The sequence below is a fragment of the Bison bison genome, unplaced genomic scaffold, assembly GCF_000754665.1.
Source record: "Bison bison bison isolate TAMUID 2011002044 unplaced genomic scaffold, Bison_UMD1.0 scf7180017864383, whole genome shotgun sequence".
In the NCBI taxonomy this organism is placed as follows: Eukaryota; Metazoa; Chordata; class Mammalia; order Artiodactyla; family Bovidae; genus Bison; species Bison bison.
This window is the reverse complement of record NW_011494955.1, coordinates 5481622-5498118: the sequence shown is the minus strand read 5'-3', so window position 1 is coordinate 5498118 and position 16497 is coordinate 5481622. Positions and strand designations below refer to the sequence as shown.

General features: G+C 40.7%; 1 protein-coding gene across 1 annotated transcript in view; it reads right to left on the bottom strand.

Annotated features, from left to right (window-relative positions):
• Window positions 1-16497, bottom strand: part of SCN8A (sodium channel, voltage gated, type VIII, alpha subunit) — a 193806-nt gene that overhangs the window by 36593 nt on the left and 140716 nt on the right. Inside the window, exons 14-15 of the mRNA XM_010857857.1 lie at window positions 10594-10726; window positions 5223-5461 (exon numbers count right to left, since the gene is read on the bottom strand). Coding sequence (XP_010856159.1) covers window positions 5223-5461; window positions 10594-10726 — 372 coding nt within the window. The remainder of the gene's footprint in view (window positions 1-5222; window positions 5462-10593; window positions 10727-16497) is intronic.

Here is a 16497-nt window from a genome sequence, read left to right as displayed (position 1 = left end):
CTGAGAAGTGTGAGGAGGGGTCCAAGCAGAGGACACGGGGACTCAGGGTCTGACCAGGGGGAGGGGACCCCCATGTTGCAAGAGGTAACAGTGGCTTTTTCTTTTTTTTAATGAAGTAATATACTAAGGATAGTGGTAACCAGGTTTATTTTTGTTGGAGAAGGAATTATAAACATAGAAAGAAGAAAAACAGAATGAGTTCTGTAATGCTAGGTTAAAGTAAGTGGTGAGCCCTGTACAGAGAGGGCCCAGCTGTGCATATTGCTCCAACAGATGCTGACTTGTAAATGTCAATTTCCAATAAAACAATCAAGAGTTGCTTGAAAAATGGCAGACTCCAGGCCTGAGACAGGACAAAAAATATAAAAGTTAGCCTGGAATATTTCTGAAAAAACAAGGAGGCAATGAGGACATGTTGAGAAGACATGTTGAAAGGACATGAACGCTACCTTGCAGGGACTCCCACTGCCAAATCAGGAATGGTTTGCACATCTACGCACAGGATAATAATGGGTTAAAACCCATTGAATAAAATGGAAAACCGGGAGTCCACACAGATATAATAAAGGAACAAATCAAAAGTTTAATGAAAAGCAGGAAATTTAGATAGTTTCAAAGTGTCTTTCTCATAAACACTTATTAATTATAAACAGAATAAGAGTAACTGTACACGGCAGAACCTCAATCAAGTGACCAAGGGACCAAGGGCAGAAATGGGACACGTGGAAATCACGTGCCACCTGGTAGACGCAATGAGAAAACAACAGCCTCACCTGGGCGACAGTCTTGCCAAATGCATGGCCTGAGTCTAATCAGGAGGAGGCATCAGACAAAGCCAGGTCGAGGGAATTCTACAAAATAACTGGACAGCCATCTTCACAGGTATCAAGATCATAGAAGTTAAAGAAAGACTGAGGAGCTCTCTCAGGATGAAGAAGGTTAAAGAGATATGATAGCTAAACTCAAGAGTAACTCTGGAATGTCATTTGTTTGGGTATAAAGACATTATTGGGCTTATAAGCAAAATTTGAATGGGCCTGAGAATTTGATGGTAATGTACATGGTGATTTCCTGATGTTGGCAGTTATATCCTGGTTCTGTAGGAGAATGTACTTGTCTATAAAAGTACACTACAGGGACTTCCCCAGTAGGCCAGTGGCTGAGACTCTGTGCTCCCAGTGCAGGGGGCCCAGGTCTGACCCCTGGTCAGGGAACTAGAACCCTCAACTGAAGAAACAAAAAAAAAGATCCTGCATGCTGCAACACAGACTGACGATCTTAGGCGCTGCAACTAAGATCTGGCCCAGCCAAATACACAATAGATAAATAAATAAAAATAAATAAATAATTTTTAAAAACCACACATTACAGTATTCAGGGGTGACAGGCTTCATCAGCAACTTACTCTCAAGATAGTTTTTTACACTGCACTTGAAACTTTTCTGGAAGACGGAGACTGTTTAAAAAACTACCTATAAACTCACTATTGTGTTCAAATGGTTACCAAAACAACAACAAAATGGCAGGAAAAGAATGATTACATTTACCTACTAAACAATACAAAAGTCACGTAGCCTCCCTGGGTTCAATTCCCTCTATAAACATGGGGGCTGGATGGAACTATCTTTATGCTTCCTCCTACTACGAAAAGTTTTTCTTAGGGAGAGGCTGGAAGAGACAGGGATTGCTAATTTATAGAATGCTGTTCTTATCTTCCCTCAAAAACATCCAAGGACACACACAACAGTGTACATCTGTGTACAAACACAGCCCAATTCACCGTCCCAGCTGTGGGAAGAGCCTCTCTGTCCAACCACCAGAGAAGGTCCTAGTCTGCCTCACAAGCTAGCTCATCCATCTTTTCTCGTTGTTCTCTTACTCTCAGGTTCAGGCAAAGGCTGTATCCACGTCTCCACATCTTTGAAAACTCTCCTACTGAACTACATGTACACAATTCCTAGGTATGGAGAGTACTTTTCACTATTTCCAAAACTTCTGTACGGGTTCTCGTTTTACCCTCTCAAATACTGATGACATGGTATTACTCTCAGTTTATAGATGCAAAACATTTCTGGACAGCAATCAATGGCTTATTCACAGCTAATATGTCCACACTAGTAAAGTAAGGCTCAAAATTCTCCAAGCCAGGCTTCAGCAATACGTGAACCGTGAACTTCCAGATGTTCAAGCTGGTTTTAGAAAAGGCAGAGGAACCAGAGATCAAATTGCCAACATCTGCTGGATCATGGAAAAAGGAAGAGAGTTCCAGAAAAACATCTATTTCTGCTTTATTGACTATGCCAAAGCCTTTGACTGTGTGGATCACAATAAACTGGAAAATTCTGAAAGATATGGGAATACCAGACCACCTGACCTGCCTCTTGAGAAACCTGTATGCAGGTCAGGAAGCAACAGTTAGAACTGGACATGGAACAACAGACGGGTTCCAAATAGGAAAAGGACTATGTCAAGGCTGTATATTGTCACCCTGTTTATTTAACTTATATGCAGAGTACATCATGAGAAACGCTGGGCTGGAAGAAGTACAAGCTGGAATCAAGACTTTCGGGAGAAATATCAATAACCTCAGATATGCAGATGACACCACCCTTATGGCAGAAAGTGAAGAAGAACTAAAGAGCCTCTTGATGAAAGTGAAAGAGGAGAGTGAAAAAGTTGGCTTAAAGCTTAACAGTCAGAAAACTAAGATCATGGCATCCGGACGGTCCCATCACTTCACGGCAGATAGATGGGGAAACAGTGGAAACAGTGGCTGACCTTATTTTTGGGGGCTCCAAAATCACTGCAGATGGTGACTGCAGCCATGAAATTAAAAGACACTTACTCCTTGGAAGGAAAGTTATGAGCAACCTAGACAGCATATTAAAAAGCAGAGATATTACTTTGTCATCAAAGGTGTGTCTAGTCAAGGCTATGGTTTTTCCAGTAGTCATGTATGGATGTGAGAGATGGACTATAAAGAAAGCTGAGCACCAAAGAATTGATGCTTTTGAACTGTGGTGTTGGAGAAGACTCGAGATCCAACCAGTCCATCCTAAAGGAGATCAGTCCTGGGTGTTCACTGGAAGGACTGATGTTGAAGCTGAAACTCCAGTACTCTGGCCACCTGATGTTGGGAAAGATTGAAGGCAGGAGAAGAAGGGTACGACAGAGGATGAGATGGTTGGATGGCATCACCGACACAATGGACATGAGTTTGGGTAGACTCCGGGAGTTGGTGATGGACAGGGAGGCCTGGCGTGCTGCAGTTCATAGGGTCCCAAGGAGTTAGACATGACTGAGCGACTGAACTGACTAAATACATCCAAACCAGAGCTCCTGATTTTAAACTCCACCCTGTTCCTTGTTCAGTCATCCCCATTTCCCCCTTGGTTACCCAATGCCCTCAGTCTAGATACCCTTCCTGATATCTCTCCCTCCCTCTGAGTCCAAAGTATCCTGGACCATTCATTGCTCTCCGCCTCCACTGCTCCTCGTACATCACTTCTCCCTTGAAGACTCTGCCCCTGGAGTGCTCTCCCATTTTAGAGCTTGGACTGGTTGGCTTGGCTCCCTGAACATCAGCTGTTGACCTTCTCCTTTCTCCCTTTCCTTCATTGATGATTCTGAGCAAAGTTGTCTGAATGCTCACAACCCTAATTTCGGTGTGACCCTAAATCTCTAGGTTTTCAAGAAGGAAAAAATGATGTTATTTCCTGGCCCAGTCTGAGGCAATTCTGTTGGTAGTAAGTGAAAAGGCCTCTCAAAATCCCTTGAAAATCAAGGACCAATTCTGCCAAAAGCAAGTAAAAGCAAAGACTTTAGAAAAAAAAAAATTATAGAAAATACCCCACCACTATCAATAACAAAGTTGATTAAGTAATATCTCTCATTACATAACCATTGGGCAATAACATAAAGAGTACATCTATATGATGCTGTTGATTGGCTCCAAAATGTTGCTTGATGGCCAAGCCCCAGAAGTCAGTCAATCACACAATGAGCTGACCCTCGCGCACCTTTCAGAGCAGGTTAACAGATGTCCTGGGTAGTCTATGGGGGTGTCCTGCTTCAAGACTACAGGTATTTCACTGAACTGCCCATCACAGTGGTGGGCTGGAAGTGTATCACTGACTCAGTCATGGACATCGGAAAGATTACAGCAGCATCTTGGATATGTACTAGGGAATACAATCAGCTGTGACAACTAACCAGATAAGGGATCCCTTTTGCCATGTATGTATTCTAGAATTAGAAGTCAAAATGATATCACTATTATAATGCACTGATAGAGTATTAAGACTTAAGGTAGAAACTCTGTGTGTGTATGAGAGAAAGAGAGAGAGGGAGAGAGAGAAACAATTACCATGCAGTGATCATGCACAAATTACATGGTAACAACTAGAATGGTATGCCTATGGTGCAATTTCTAAGGAATAGTGAGGCCAGATGACCTAGAGGATTCTTTCCAATTAATTTTTTACTATCAAAATTTAATCAACTCCTGATTTTTATACTAAAGAAGATAATCCCCAAATCACAACTACTTGACTTCTGAATACACTGTATAATCTATTTTTTTAAAAACTGCATACTTATCATCTAAATAATATAAATTAAATTTATTACTTGAGCCAACATTAAAATAAATTTGGCACAGATCAACTAATGGTTAGAAACTGGCTGATAGCTCAGAAGTTGGACTGGGTGGGAAGACCAGCGTAGAATTTAAAATTTCCTGTAGATAGTCCCCATATGAATAATGAAGACATGACAGTGTGGGAAAATTTATCATTACATGTAACATACTAAAAGACCTCCCCTATTTGGTGGTTGTTACTGAAGGTGAAAGGGGTAGTGATTTGCTGGAGTCATACAGAATTAAAGTGAGAAGCAGAGAGAGAAAGACATCCGCAAGTCCTTGGCTGAGGTTGCTGAAACCAACCCACTGCACCATGCCTCCCATTCTGTCACCGGGGTTGGATGCCTGCCAAGAGCTCCTAAATGACGTCTTCAAAGTTCTGCAGAAAGAGAAAACAGCCAAGGGATCACAACAGCTAGCAGAAGCGGCTGGGGCTGCGGCATATGTGGGAGCATTTGTCTTCCAATTAACTATTACTTTCTTTTTGACTAAACTCCAGTTCTCAGTATCAGAAAAAAAATATTACCCACAGGCAAAACCTGTTCAGATGGTGAAATCCGGAGGCTGTGCTCCATCTTACCAGATTTCCTACAGCCAAGACGTGTTCAAACTGTGGCGTCATAGGATGGTGCTCCATTGCCATAAACAGGGTGTTCAGGACGATGCAGATGGTTATGGCCAGGTCCACGAAAGGGTCCATAACAATCAAGTTCACAATCTCCTTCAGCTTTATCCAGTAGGGGTGACACTCCCAGATGAGGAAAGTGTTGGCAAATTTATACCAGCATGGCGGGCACTTCCTCTGAGACTCTTCCAGCTCTGTAGTGAGTCAAGAACAAAGGGAGCCCCTCAGTCTTGGGAAGGAAACGAAAGGGTTAGGCTTGGCTGGTCTCACTGTTATCGACACGAGAAGGAAGGTGGCTGGGGAGTGCTAACTCTCCTGAGAGCTTCCCTCAGTTTTCCTTCTCTTGAAGGCAAAAAGAAGGCTGATCAGCCCCAGGTCACGTCCCTGTACAATGATCTAGTTATAAACAAAACTCAACACACCCGTTTCGGGAGCGTGGCAGCCCTGGTTCAGCTGGCTTTAACATGCACAACTGTACGATCTCAGGCAAGGTAGTGCTGACTTCTCTAAGCCCCTGTTGCGTCATCTGAAAGGGCACTGACTTCTAAGCTACAGGACTAAAGGAGTCCTTAATTCTCCTCCATCACTTACGCACTAAGCGGTTGACAACCGACAGCACACGGCCTGGCATAAGGTAACTCCTCAATAAACGGTGGATACACATTGTATCATTAAACTATTATCAGAGAAGCAGAACACTCTGAAGCCAGACATATGTGGGTGCAATCAGCTCAGACAATTGCTAACTGTGGGCCTTGAGTAAATTACTTCAATTTTCTGTGGGAATTAAATGAGCTAAAATACATATAAAGTGCCTCAGAACACTCTAGTGTGTAGCAAGTGGTGCTATGGAAGTATTTGCTACTGTTACACACTTTCTTTACAGCAGAACCTGCATTAATCAAGCCACCATGTGCGCTCTCTTCTGCTCTTGAGGCTGCGGGAGTTCTCAGTGCTGTCAGGAGCAGAAACCATGTCCGTTCCTCTCTGCTCCTTCCCTCCTCTTTGTCATCTCTCCTCCCTCTCTCCTTCTCTTGCTCTTTTACCCATTTCCACTCTCGCCCTTCCCTTCTCTATCTTCTTCCTCTTCCCTTCCCTTGACCTCTTTCTTTTTTCCTTTTTCTTATTCTCTGGTCTTCTCTTCTCTGTCTCTTGAGTCTGTTACTCTTTTAAAAGCAGAACCCGTTGTTTCCAAACAAGTTCTTATTTGACCTCCAATACATAAAACAGACAAACCAGGAGCTGCTCTAGCTGAGGCAGGAAGAGGAGCTTGGAGTCCAGTGTAATCCAAATCTTCCCCCCTGAGGTGCTGCCTCAGGTTCCTACGACTCTGATAAAACCAGACTGAGAATCACTGGATGCAATGAGCTTGAAGGCAGCTTTACAATGTGAAGATGGGAAAGGATGATCAAACACAGAGAGCCATTCTGCTACAACAATCTAGGTTTGCTGCTGTTGCTGCTGCTGCTAAGTCACTTCAGTCGTGTCCGACTCTGTGCGACCCCATAGACGGCAGCCCACCAGGCTCCCCCGTCCCTGGGATTCTCCAGGCAAGAACACTGGAGTGGGTTGCCATTTCCTTCTCCAATGCATGAAAGTGAAAAGTGAAAGTGAAGTCAGTCAGTCGTGTCTGACTCCTAGCGACCCCATGGACTACAGCCTACCAGGCTCCTCCATCCATGGGATTTTCCAGGCAAGAGTACTGGAGTGGGGTGCCATTGCCTTCTCCAAATCTAGGTGTGAGATCCTTTCAAATTAAACACAAAATATAATAGATAGCATTACTAAAGTTCAAGAACCTTGATCTGGAAGGATGTTCTTTAAGAGGTATAACTCTGAAAACTTGGCAGCATGATAGTCCTTAGAGGCCAGGTCTTGGTTTTGTGGGGTTGGATACAACTGTGTCTCCTACTGCCCTAGACCTACTCAAATCCACTAATGAAATCAAATCATTTGGGGAACAGAAAAAAATTTCCCAACATTTCACCAAGAACAAGATGGCTGCTTTGTATCAGTCTACTTCCCCCATTTCCAACCAGCTGGAAGGTGCCCATGGTGATGGCTTTATTTTAGATGGGGTGCTTTGGTTGGGCTTCTGATTGGCTCCCTGGTTGCTAAGAAAATAGGTTGCCTTGGTTTTTCAGATTTAAGGGCCACAGTAAGCGCCACGTGGGAGTCTGCGTGGGAAAGGAAGTCTGTGAAGAAAATTTGCTTTGGCTTCTTCCTCACAGAACTCCCTCCCTTCCCAAGGTAAATTTAGTTTTATCCCAAAAAAGAAAATTGAAAAGGTTCTCTTATTTCCATAAATTCTTATAGTACATATTTGGAAATTTGGTTCCGTTCCTTTTTTAATCTCCTCCTTTCTCCAAGTGTCTGCTGTTTACCGCAGGTGGAGGTTGAAGCGGTGACTGTTCACGTTTCTAACAGTTGATACAGTTGTAATGTTTTACAATGAACTAGGCTCCAAGTCCTCCCCAGACAGCAAAGGGCGGGGTGGGTTTCCCTACCCTATAGGGCACCAGAAAGGGATACTAGGCATCTCCTCCTCCCATTTACAGAGACCAGAAGATCGCTGGGATAATCTTTTCTGTTTCACAGAGACTAAGTAAAGCTGTGGAGCTCTAGGAGCTAGAAAAGATCGACTAGGGGAATAAAGAGGTTTAGGAAGTGCCTTGCAACTCTGCAAACTGTTATTGGCCCCACATGCCTGGAACAGTGGAAGACTGTGGTCTGGAGAAATGTGTTAACCTATGGAGAGAGATGTCCAAAAGTTTGTGGAGCTTCTTTTAGTTTGTTCCTGAACATTTTCAGAGAGGTGACTGTAATCTTCCCAACCTCGAGGGCACTGGGGACTGTTTGCAGAGAGAGGCCTCAGGATTCCTCCAAGATGGCAGCCTCAGCAGCCCAGGAGGTTTCTGGAGGGAAGGGCCTTTCCCAGCTCACTTCAACAATGGGCCAGACACTGGGAATACATCTGGTGAACAAGAGTCGCCACCCTCACAGAGCTGACAGCCATGGTTGGAAAGGAAGATACCTGGTAAGCAATTGCACTGACACTTTTGAAGCTGCTTAACCTGAGAATCAATAATGCTAAGCACCATCACTTCCTCATTTTTACTTCAACTCCCTCCCACAGCTCTACTGTTTGAGAAGTAAGACTGCATCACTCTCTGCCAATATCCCATGCCTTGTCTGAAATATCCCCCAAAGTTACGGCTCTGCTGACAGTGAATTCCACTGAGTTTACTGGATGCTGGTGAGCACATTTGCAATAGGATGGGGGGGGGGGGTCAGAGCAGGCAGGATTACCCCATTATTTACAGTATTCTGGAATTCTCCACTGTGGTTTCTAAACCATTATTTAAGAAGTCTGCTTTTTTGGACTAAAATGATGTCAGTTTCCTAACTGAAGGTCTGAAAAGAAGAAACGATTATTCATTCAATGCTGGCTTTCCTTGTTGCAACAATCATTAAATACAGAGGGAGCAGTGGTTAAATAGGAATAGATCTTTCTTAATGTCCATTAATTCTTTCTCATATCATTCAGCTCCAGCCAACCACTGTTCTTTGCTTACAGCAGCTCTGTCTCATCAGCTTTAGCAAAGAAAATCAAATATTAGGAGAGGGAATCGGAGGGAAAGGCGGCACAGGCGCTAAGGCCCCCAAAAGGACTCCTGCAGCCCCAGTGCTCCTCCCCAGCTTCAAGCACAACAAAATTCAGCTCAGTACACATCTTTTGAGCATCCGCTTTTGCCATGCCCTGTGCCAGGCCCCTGAGGTAATCAATAAATCACTGTTGTACTCATGGATAGTTCTCCTGCTCTGGTGTTTTCACCAGGAATAAAATATGCCTGGTGGAGGTTGTTAGCTTTTCTTTCTCAACTGCCATAGATAGTCAGAGAAACCTTGTCTTGCTCTCCAAATGAAGAACAAAATTAGCCAAGGTTCTTAAGCTATTTAATAATATATCTTATCTTGGAATTCTTATGATTTGCAATTACTTACCTGTTATCTCAAAGTATAAAGTTTAAAGATGTTCTATCAGACGATGACCTCAATGAGAATTAAAGAAATCAGGAGCTGAAAGCAGTTAGTTCAGTGTTCCTTTTACTTGATACACTCTCAAGACCAGCCTAGGTTTAGTCTAACTCCTTGCCTATGTGTGCAGATGTGACCAGTCCAGGGGAGCTTGAGGTTCGTTTCTAGGGATTCTCCTTGCACCACAGATGCCTGCCCAACACACCCACACCCACACACATACCCTCCCCCAAACACGCACAGACCAGAAGTGGTATTTCGCTTAAATGACTCAAAAAAAAAATAAAAAAATTGTTCCAGGAACACCAGAATAATATGAGTCTCTTTATCTCAGGGACTCTAAATATTATGGGGTAGCCTGGGAGTGTGGACTCTAAAGAACTGCAGTCAGGAACAGAACAGTGTGGGTCTATCAAGTGACAAATCAGCTAAAATAACATGAATCAAACGAAGAAGCAGCATTTGGAGTCAACCAGAATCCTGTGAGAAAAAAAATCTAGTCACTGAATCTACCATCAAAGAAATCCAGAAGAGCCTGGCATACAGACCATGACTGGACCGAAAGTGGACCTGTGCTGGGGGACTTCGGGGTAATGGGAAATGCTTAGTTGCCTCTCAGCAAGTCAGGCTGCGGTGTGGAGGAGCCCCTGACATGAAGTCCAGGCTCTGACAGCCACGCTGCTGCAGACACGCTATGGTTCAACAGTGGCCGCTCTTCCCTGGGGCACCAAGTGCCAACGTAAGGGGGGTTTTGGCTTACCTGTTCACATGCCCAGTGTATTTATGGATATGTGGGGGTGTTTAAAGAGAGGCAGAATTAGGTATAATCAAAATGCACAGTGCATTTGTCCTTAAGGAAAAACCAAAAGCTTTGTAAGTAGCTAAAAAGGAAACAGGGAAGGCACGTCTGGTGGTCGGGGGCACGAGGGGCTTCCGTCATTTCATGTCATGACAGTTCTTCAGTGTACGCTCCTCTCTGTTTCACATCAGCTCATCTGTTCCTCACCTGTGACAATTACAGAGCCTTCCCAACATCCTCTGGCTCACTCTTACGTTGTTCCTTTGTACTTCTTACCTATCTGTGCACAGTGCTGGCAGCAGCTTTGAAGTCCTTACTGGATTCTCTGCATGCAGATTTGGGATGCTGGTTTCTATAACCAACAGACTCTATTCCTAAAGCTCAGAGACAGTTTTTCCAACCAAAACTCAGACCAAGGGACTATATTCATATTACACACACTACATATTTATATCCCAGCAGCTTGGACCAACATCACAGGGCACATACCTTCCACCAGTGTATTTGTAACAACACTCAATATACTGTTGATCCTGTCCTTTCGTCCATAGGAAGCCAGTTGGTCCATAGAAACTAAGAGAGATCCAGGGCCTTTCTTCTTAATTTCCACCTCAGTTGTAGCCTTAAAAAAAAAGAAAACAAACAGGAAGTTGGGTGAGTGAAGTCTTGTAAATGTTAAGGATATACCTTACTGGACATAGTCCAGAGGAACAAGAACATACGCTCTTCATTAGAGCTTTTTATTCTAATCCTACAGTCCTATTTACTTCAAGAGGTAGAATGACACAAATTGGCCAGGGGTCATCCTTCGTTCCAGAGAGGACAAGACCAAGTTGTTTAGGTGTGTATAAAATCTACGATGAACGCAAGAGCCTGGCTGGGACCCACATACTTCACCTGCTCAATCTAAGCACGGAGTAGAAAGACCAGATTCCCTGGGGCAATGCCATCAGAAGTAGACCCTGAGGTTTTCCTGTCCTCATCTCTTCTCTACAGCATTTGGATAGAATTGGACCATATGATGAAAAAAGTCAAATTCACCTGTACTTGAAATTTCATGAAGGGCCAAGTCCCTGAGCACACTGAATATTACAGATACTGTCTCCTCCGTGTATAGGAACACCGTCACTCTACCAGACTGTCACTTTCAAATGTCAAACCTGGGCCTCATTGAACATTAACAAGTGGAAGGTCTACCCCAGATATCCTCCAAGCCACTAGAAACAAGTATGGTAGGTTTTGCTATCTTAATGAAAGACATTGCCTCATATAGGTGTACCTTGCCTTTTTACATTTTTATTTTATGAGCTAATCTGCAATGTTCAAATTCGCAACCAATAAAAAGGGCAGAAAATACCATCAGATTGTTAAAGTATTTTCCACACACTCCACCCTCGGCAATGCTGGTACGGCAGATTACAGGAAAGGGTTTCTTAACGTCTCTCGATTGTGTTCTTTGTGCCAACCTGAATGTTCTACACCATATTAGACTTAATAGGGTGGCTTACTGCTACTGCTAAGTCACTTTAGTCGTGTCCGACTCTGTGTGACCCCATAGACGGCAGCCACCAGACTCCCCCGTCCCTGGGATTCTCCAGGCAAGAACACTGGAGTGGGTTGCCATTTCCTTCTCCAATAGGGTGGCTTAAAACCCAGCTTTCTAGTAACCATGTTGTCCACTGTAACACGTCATCCATAATAAACTTGGGGGCTCCTTCCATGTGAAGGGAAGAGGGCAGAGACAGTCACCGTCCCTCATAGGGAAGACATATGTTTGTACGAAGCTAGAGAATTATTTGTCTAATTAGTGCCAGAGTGTTCTGAAAAGAAAACAAGTGTCTTTGGAGAGCTACATCAGAAAGTCTTTTTATTCTTATATATATTTAGATTTTAAGAACCATACTGAAGAAAGCTCCTGGCAGACTGTATCTTTATCCCATTGTAGTATTTTATCAGACAGTTTCAGATTCAGAGATTTGGTTCACCTTAGGGTTTTATTTGTTCTATTTTGTTTGTTTGGCTGAGCCACAGAAGAAATGGAAAAGAAAAAGAACCGGTTTCCTTGGGAATTCCTATATGCAATACTATACAAACATCTGCATTTTTAAGAATGACTTGTTAACTATTACCTCAGTTCATGATAATGTATATTTCTTTGAGAAATCACTTTTTGCTACAATTCCCAGCCTGATATTCATGACACTTTAAATGAGATTAAACTACTACAGTTTAAGAGTGATAATCATCTAAAAATGAACACAGAAAGTCCCAATACAGTGGACATTCTTATTTCTAACAACTATTGACTCTATATTTTTACTGAACTGTCCTTGTGCAAATCTACAGTAGCCAGATTTCATAATGCTGACCTCCAAGGCACTGTAAAACCTAGTGGACTGGCTGGTTCATCAAAGATGATGAAACTGCATTTAATATGGCTTTGGTACTAATGCAGCTTACTGTTTTCTGGGCACGCTGGATATAAGAATACACAAATTCTTCAGACTTTAATAACATCAACTCTAAAAAACAAACTTAGTGAAAATGCTATCTAAAAAGACCTGGTCAAATTATCAGGTTATCATTTGTTGATACCTATTCAAAAGAAAACAATTTTTAGCTTGGGTTAAAAATATCCACAAAAATTAAAGAAAAATTAACCTCCAAACTTAATATTAAGATGGGACAGGTATTATTTATATCTTTCTATGTAAAACAAAAGTAAACTACAGCAGGACTATGTGAAGACAACTTTGAAATATTAAAATTTGTCCCATAATCCATAATGTGTTGTAGAACTATAATACACACTGTACATCACTTAAGTTCAAAAAAGAAACAAATGAAAGAAGATGCCAAGAAATGAATATCTCAAAGCCCATATTTAGGGAACTTTAGAGGGTCAAAAGAGAAATTCATTAATTATTTTTTTACAAAGGCAAGAGTATTTAGCATCAGATCAGATCAGATCACTCAGTTGTGTCCGACTCTTTGCGACCCCATGAATCGCAGCACGCCAGGCCTCCCTGTCCATCACCAACTCCCAGAGTTCACTCAGACTCATGTCCATTGAGTCAGTATTTAGCATAGATCCAAACAAATGGCTCCACCAAAAATTTTGGTAACAATAAGATATCCAGAAAATTCCAACATATTTGCAAATTAAACAATAGTCTTCTAAAGATCCATGAATCAAAAAGATGATCACAGGGAAACTAAAAAAATATTTTAACTGATGATAATGAAAACATAATACATCAAGATTTATGGGATAAAACTAATGAAACTGTTAAGAGAAAAGTTTTCAGCTTTAAATGTTTATATTAAAAAATAAAAAAGATATAAAATCAATGCTCTAAGCTTCCACCTAAAGAAACTAGTAAAAGAAGATCAAATTAAACCCTAGGTAAGTAGGGTTTCATCTTATTTACCTTTCATCTAGGTTAGTAGATGAAAGGAAATAGCAGTAAGAATGGAAATCTATGAATTAGTAAATGGCCAAACAACATACAATTAAAAAAAAAGGTCAAATATTGGTTCTTTAAAAAGATTAGGGGTGGGGGAAGAAAAAAAAAAAAAGATTAATAAAACTGATAATTCCCCTGGCAAGACTGATCAAGGAAAAAATAGAGAAAATGCAAATTATAATTTTTAGGAATGAAAAAAGCAGATATTACTATAAATCCTATAGTAATTATTAAAATAAAAAGGATACATTATGAACAATTTTATGCTGTTTCATCTTAAATGAAATGGACAAACATATCCAAACACAACTTATAAAAACTGACATAAGAAGAAATTAAAAATCTAAATAGCCCATATTAATTTACAAAATAATAAAAAAAAATCTTATCACTAAGAGAACTCTACACCCAGACAGGCCTCCACAAGTGAATTCCACCAAATGTTACGGATAGAAGAAATAATACCAATTTTACACAAATTCTTTCAGAAAACAAAAGTTAAGAGAAGGCTTGTCACCTTGTTTTATACGGCTAACATAACCCTGATACTAAATCTGACAAGAATATTACAAGAAAATTAGAGACCAAAATCTCCCATAAACAGAAATGTGAAATTCTTAACAAATATGAATAAATAGAATCCAACAATATACACAAAGGATACTATATAATGACCATCAGGGCTTATTCAGGAAAGCAAAGTTAATTTAATACTAGGGAAAAAGTCAGTGTTATTCATCATATTAACAGAATAAAGGAGAAAAACCATATAATCATCTTACTGATGCAGAAAAAAGAACACTTAACAAAATTCAACACTTCTGCATAAAAATAAAATTTCTTAGCAAGCCATGAATAACAATGTAGCAGTTCCAATCTGACAAAGAACATTTATGAAATCTATAGCCAACATTACACTTCTCAGTGAAACATAAAATCCTTTTCCTCTAATACTGGAGACAAGGTAGGATGTATGCTTTTATCAATTCTATCCAATTTTGTATCTAAAGTCTTAGCTAGTGTAATAAAGCAAGAAAAATAAATTAAAAACATAAAGACTGCAGTTGCTGCTATTCACAGAAAATATTGTACATGTAGGAAAAACTATGGAATTTAACAAACAAACAAACCCCAAAATCAAAACCCTAAAACAAAAAACCCTCCAAAGCTAACAGAATCAATACACTAATTTATCAAGGTCATGAGCTATAAGGTCAATATGCAAAAATCAATTGTATTTCTATATTCTGGAAACAAATAATTGAAAATAAAAATTTTAATTATACCTTTTACAATAGTAATTTGAAATTAATTAATTTGAGTTGAATCAAAGACCTAAATGTAAAACTCAGAATGATAAATCTTATACAAGAAAAACATCTTCATGTTCTTGGGGATCAGCAAAGATTTCTTGGATAGGATGCAAAAAAAACATCGTGGAAGAAAACTAACTGATACATTGTACTTCATTAAAACTAAAAATTGACCTACCTAATAAAGGACTTGCATCCCCAACATACAAAAAACTAAAAAAATCCACAAAAGATAAACAGTGCAACTGAAAATGGGCAAAAGATGTGAATAAACAATTAATAAGAAAAGAGTAATGTGAAGCCAATAAGCATATGAAGAGATAACTGCATCATTTTCATCAAAGAAATGTAAATTAAAATCATAATAAATAAATAAACACATTTTTAAAAAGGGACTTCCCCGGTGGTCCAGTGATTAAGAATCTGCCTACTAATGCAGGGAACACGGGTTTGATCCCTGGTCCGGGAAGATCCCACGTGCTGCAGAACAGCTAAGCCTATGAGCTGCAACCACTGAGCCCGTGTGACACAATTACCGAGTGGGCGCCCAGAGCCCACGCACTGCAACGAGAAGCCACCACTCGTCACAACTAGAGAAAGCCTGCACGCAGCAACAAAGACCCGGCACAGCCAAAAAGAAATAAATAATTTTAAAAATCTTAACAACATTTTATATCCACTAAAATTCTAAAATCAACATTAATTATGGGCTAGGAATACGGAGCAACTGGAACTCTAACACATTGTTGGTGGGAGTACAAAAAATGGTGTAACTATCTTGGAACACTTGTTTGGTAGTTTCTTATATAAATAAAGTTAAACATATATTTACGATATGACCCAGGAATTTCATTCTGAGGTATTTATTCAATATAGACAAAGACACTTATTTACAAAGACAGCTGTACAAAAATGCTCTCAGCAAGCCATACTACCACAGCTGGAAATAATGTGAATGTCCAACAACAGGAACACGGATAAACAAACTGGGGTATATTTATACAATAAAATACCACTCATCAGTAACAAAGAAGGAACTACTGATACACAAAACAACATGTACATCCAAACATTCTGTTGAGTGAAACAAGCCAAATAAAAGCTACACCCAATCCCAAAGAAAGGCAATGCCAAAGAATGCTCAGACTAGTGCACAATTGCACTCATCTCACACGCTAGTAAAGTAATGCTCAAAATTCTCCAAGCCAGGCTTCAGCAATATGTGAACTGTAAACTTTCTGATGTTCAAGCTGGTTTTAGAAAAGGCGGAGGAACCAGAGATCAAATTGCCAACATCCACTGGATCATGGAAAAAGCAAGAGAGTTCCAGAAAAACATCTATTTCTGCTTTATTGACTATGTCAAAGCCTTTGACTGTGTGGATCACAATAAGCTGTGGAAAATTCTGAAAGAGATGGGAATACCAGACCACCTGATCTGCCTCTTGAGAAATCTGTATGCAGGTCAGGAAGCAACAGTTAGAACTGGACATGGAACAACAGACTGGTTCCAAATAGGAAAAGGAGTTCGTCAAGGCTGTATATTGTCACCCTGTTTATTTAACTTATATGCAGAGTACATCATGAGAAATGCTGGACTGGGAGAAACACAAG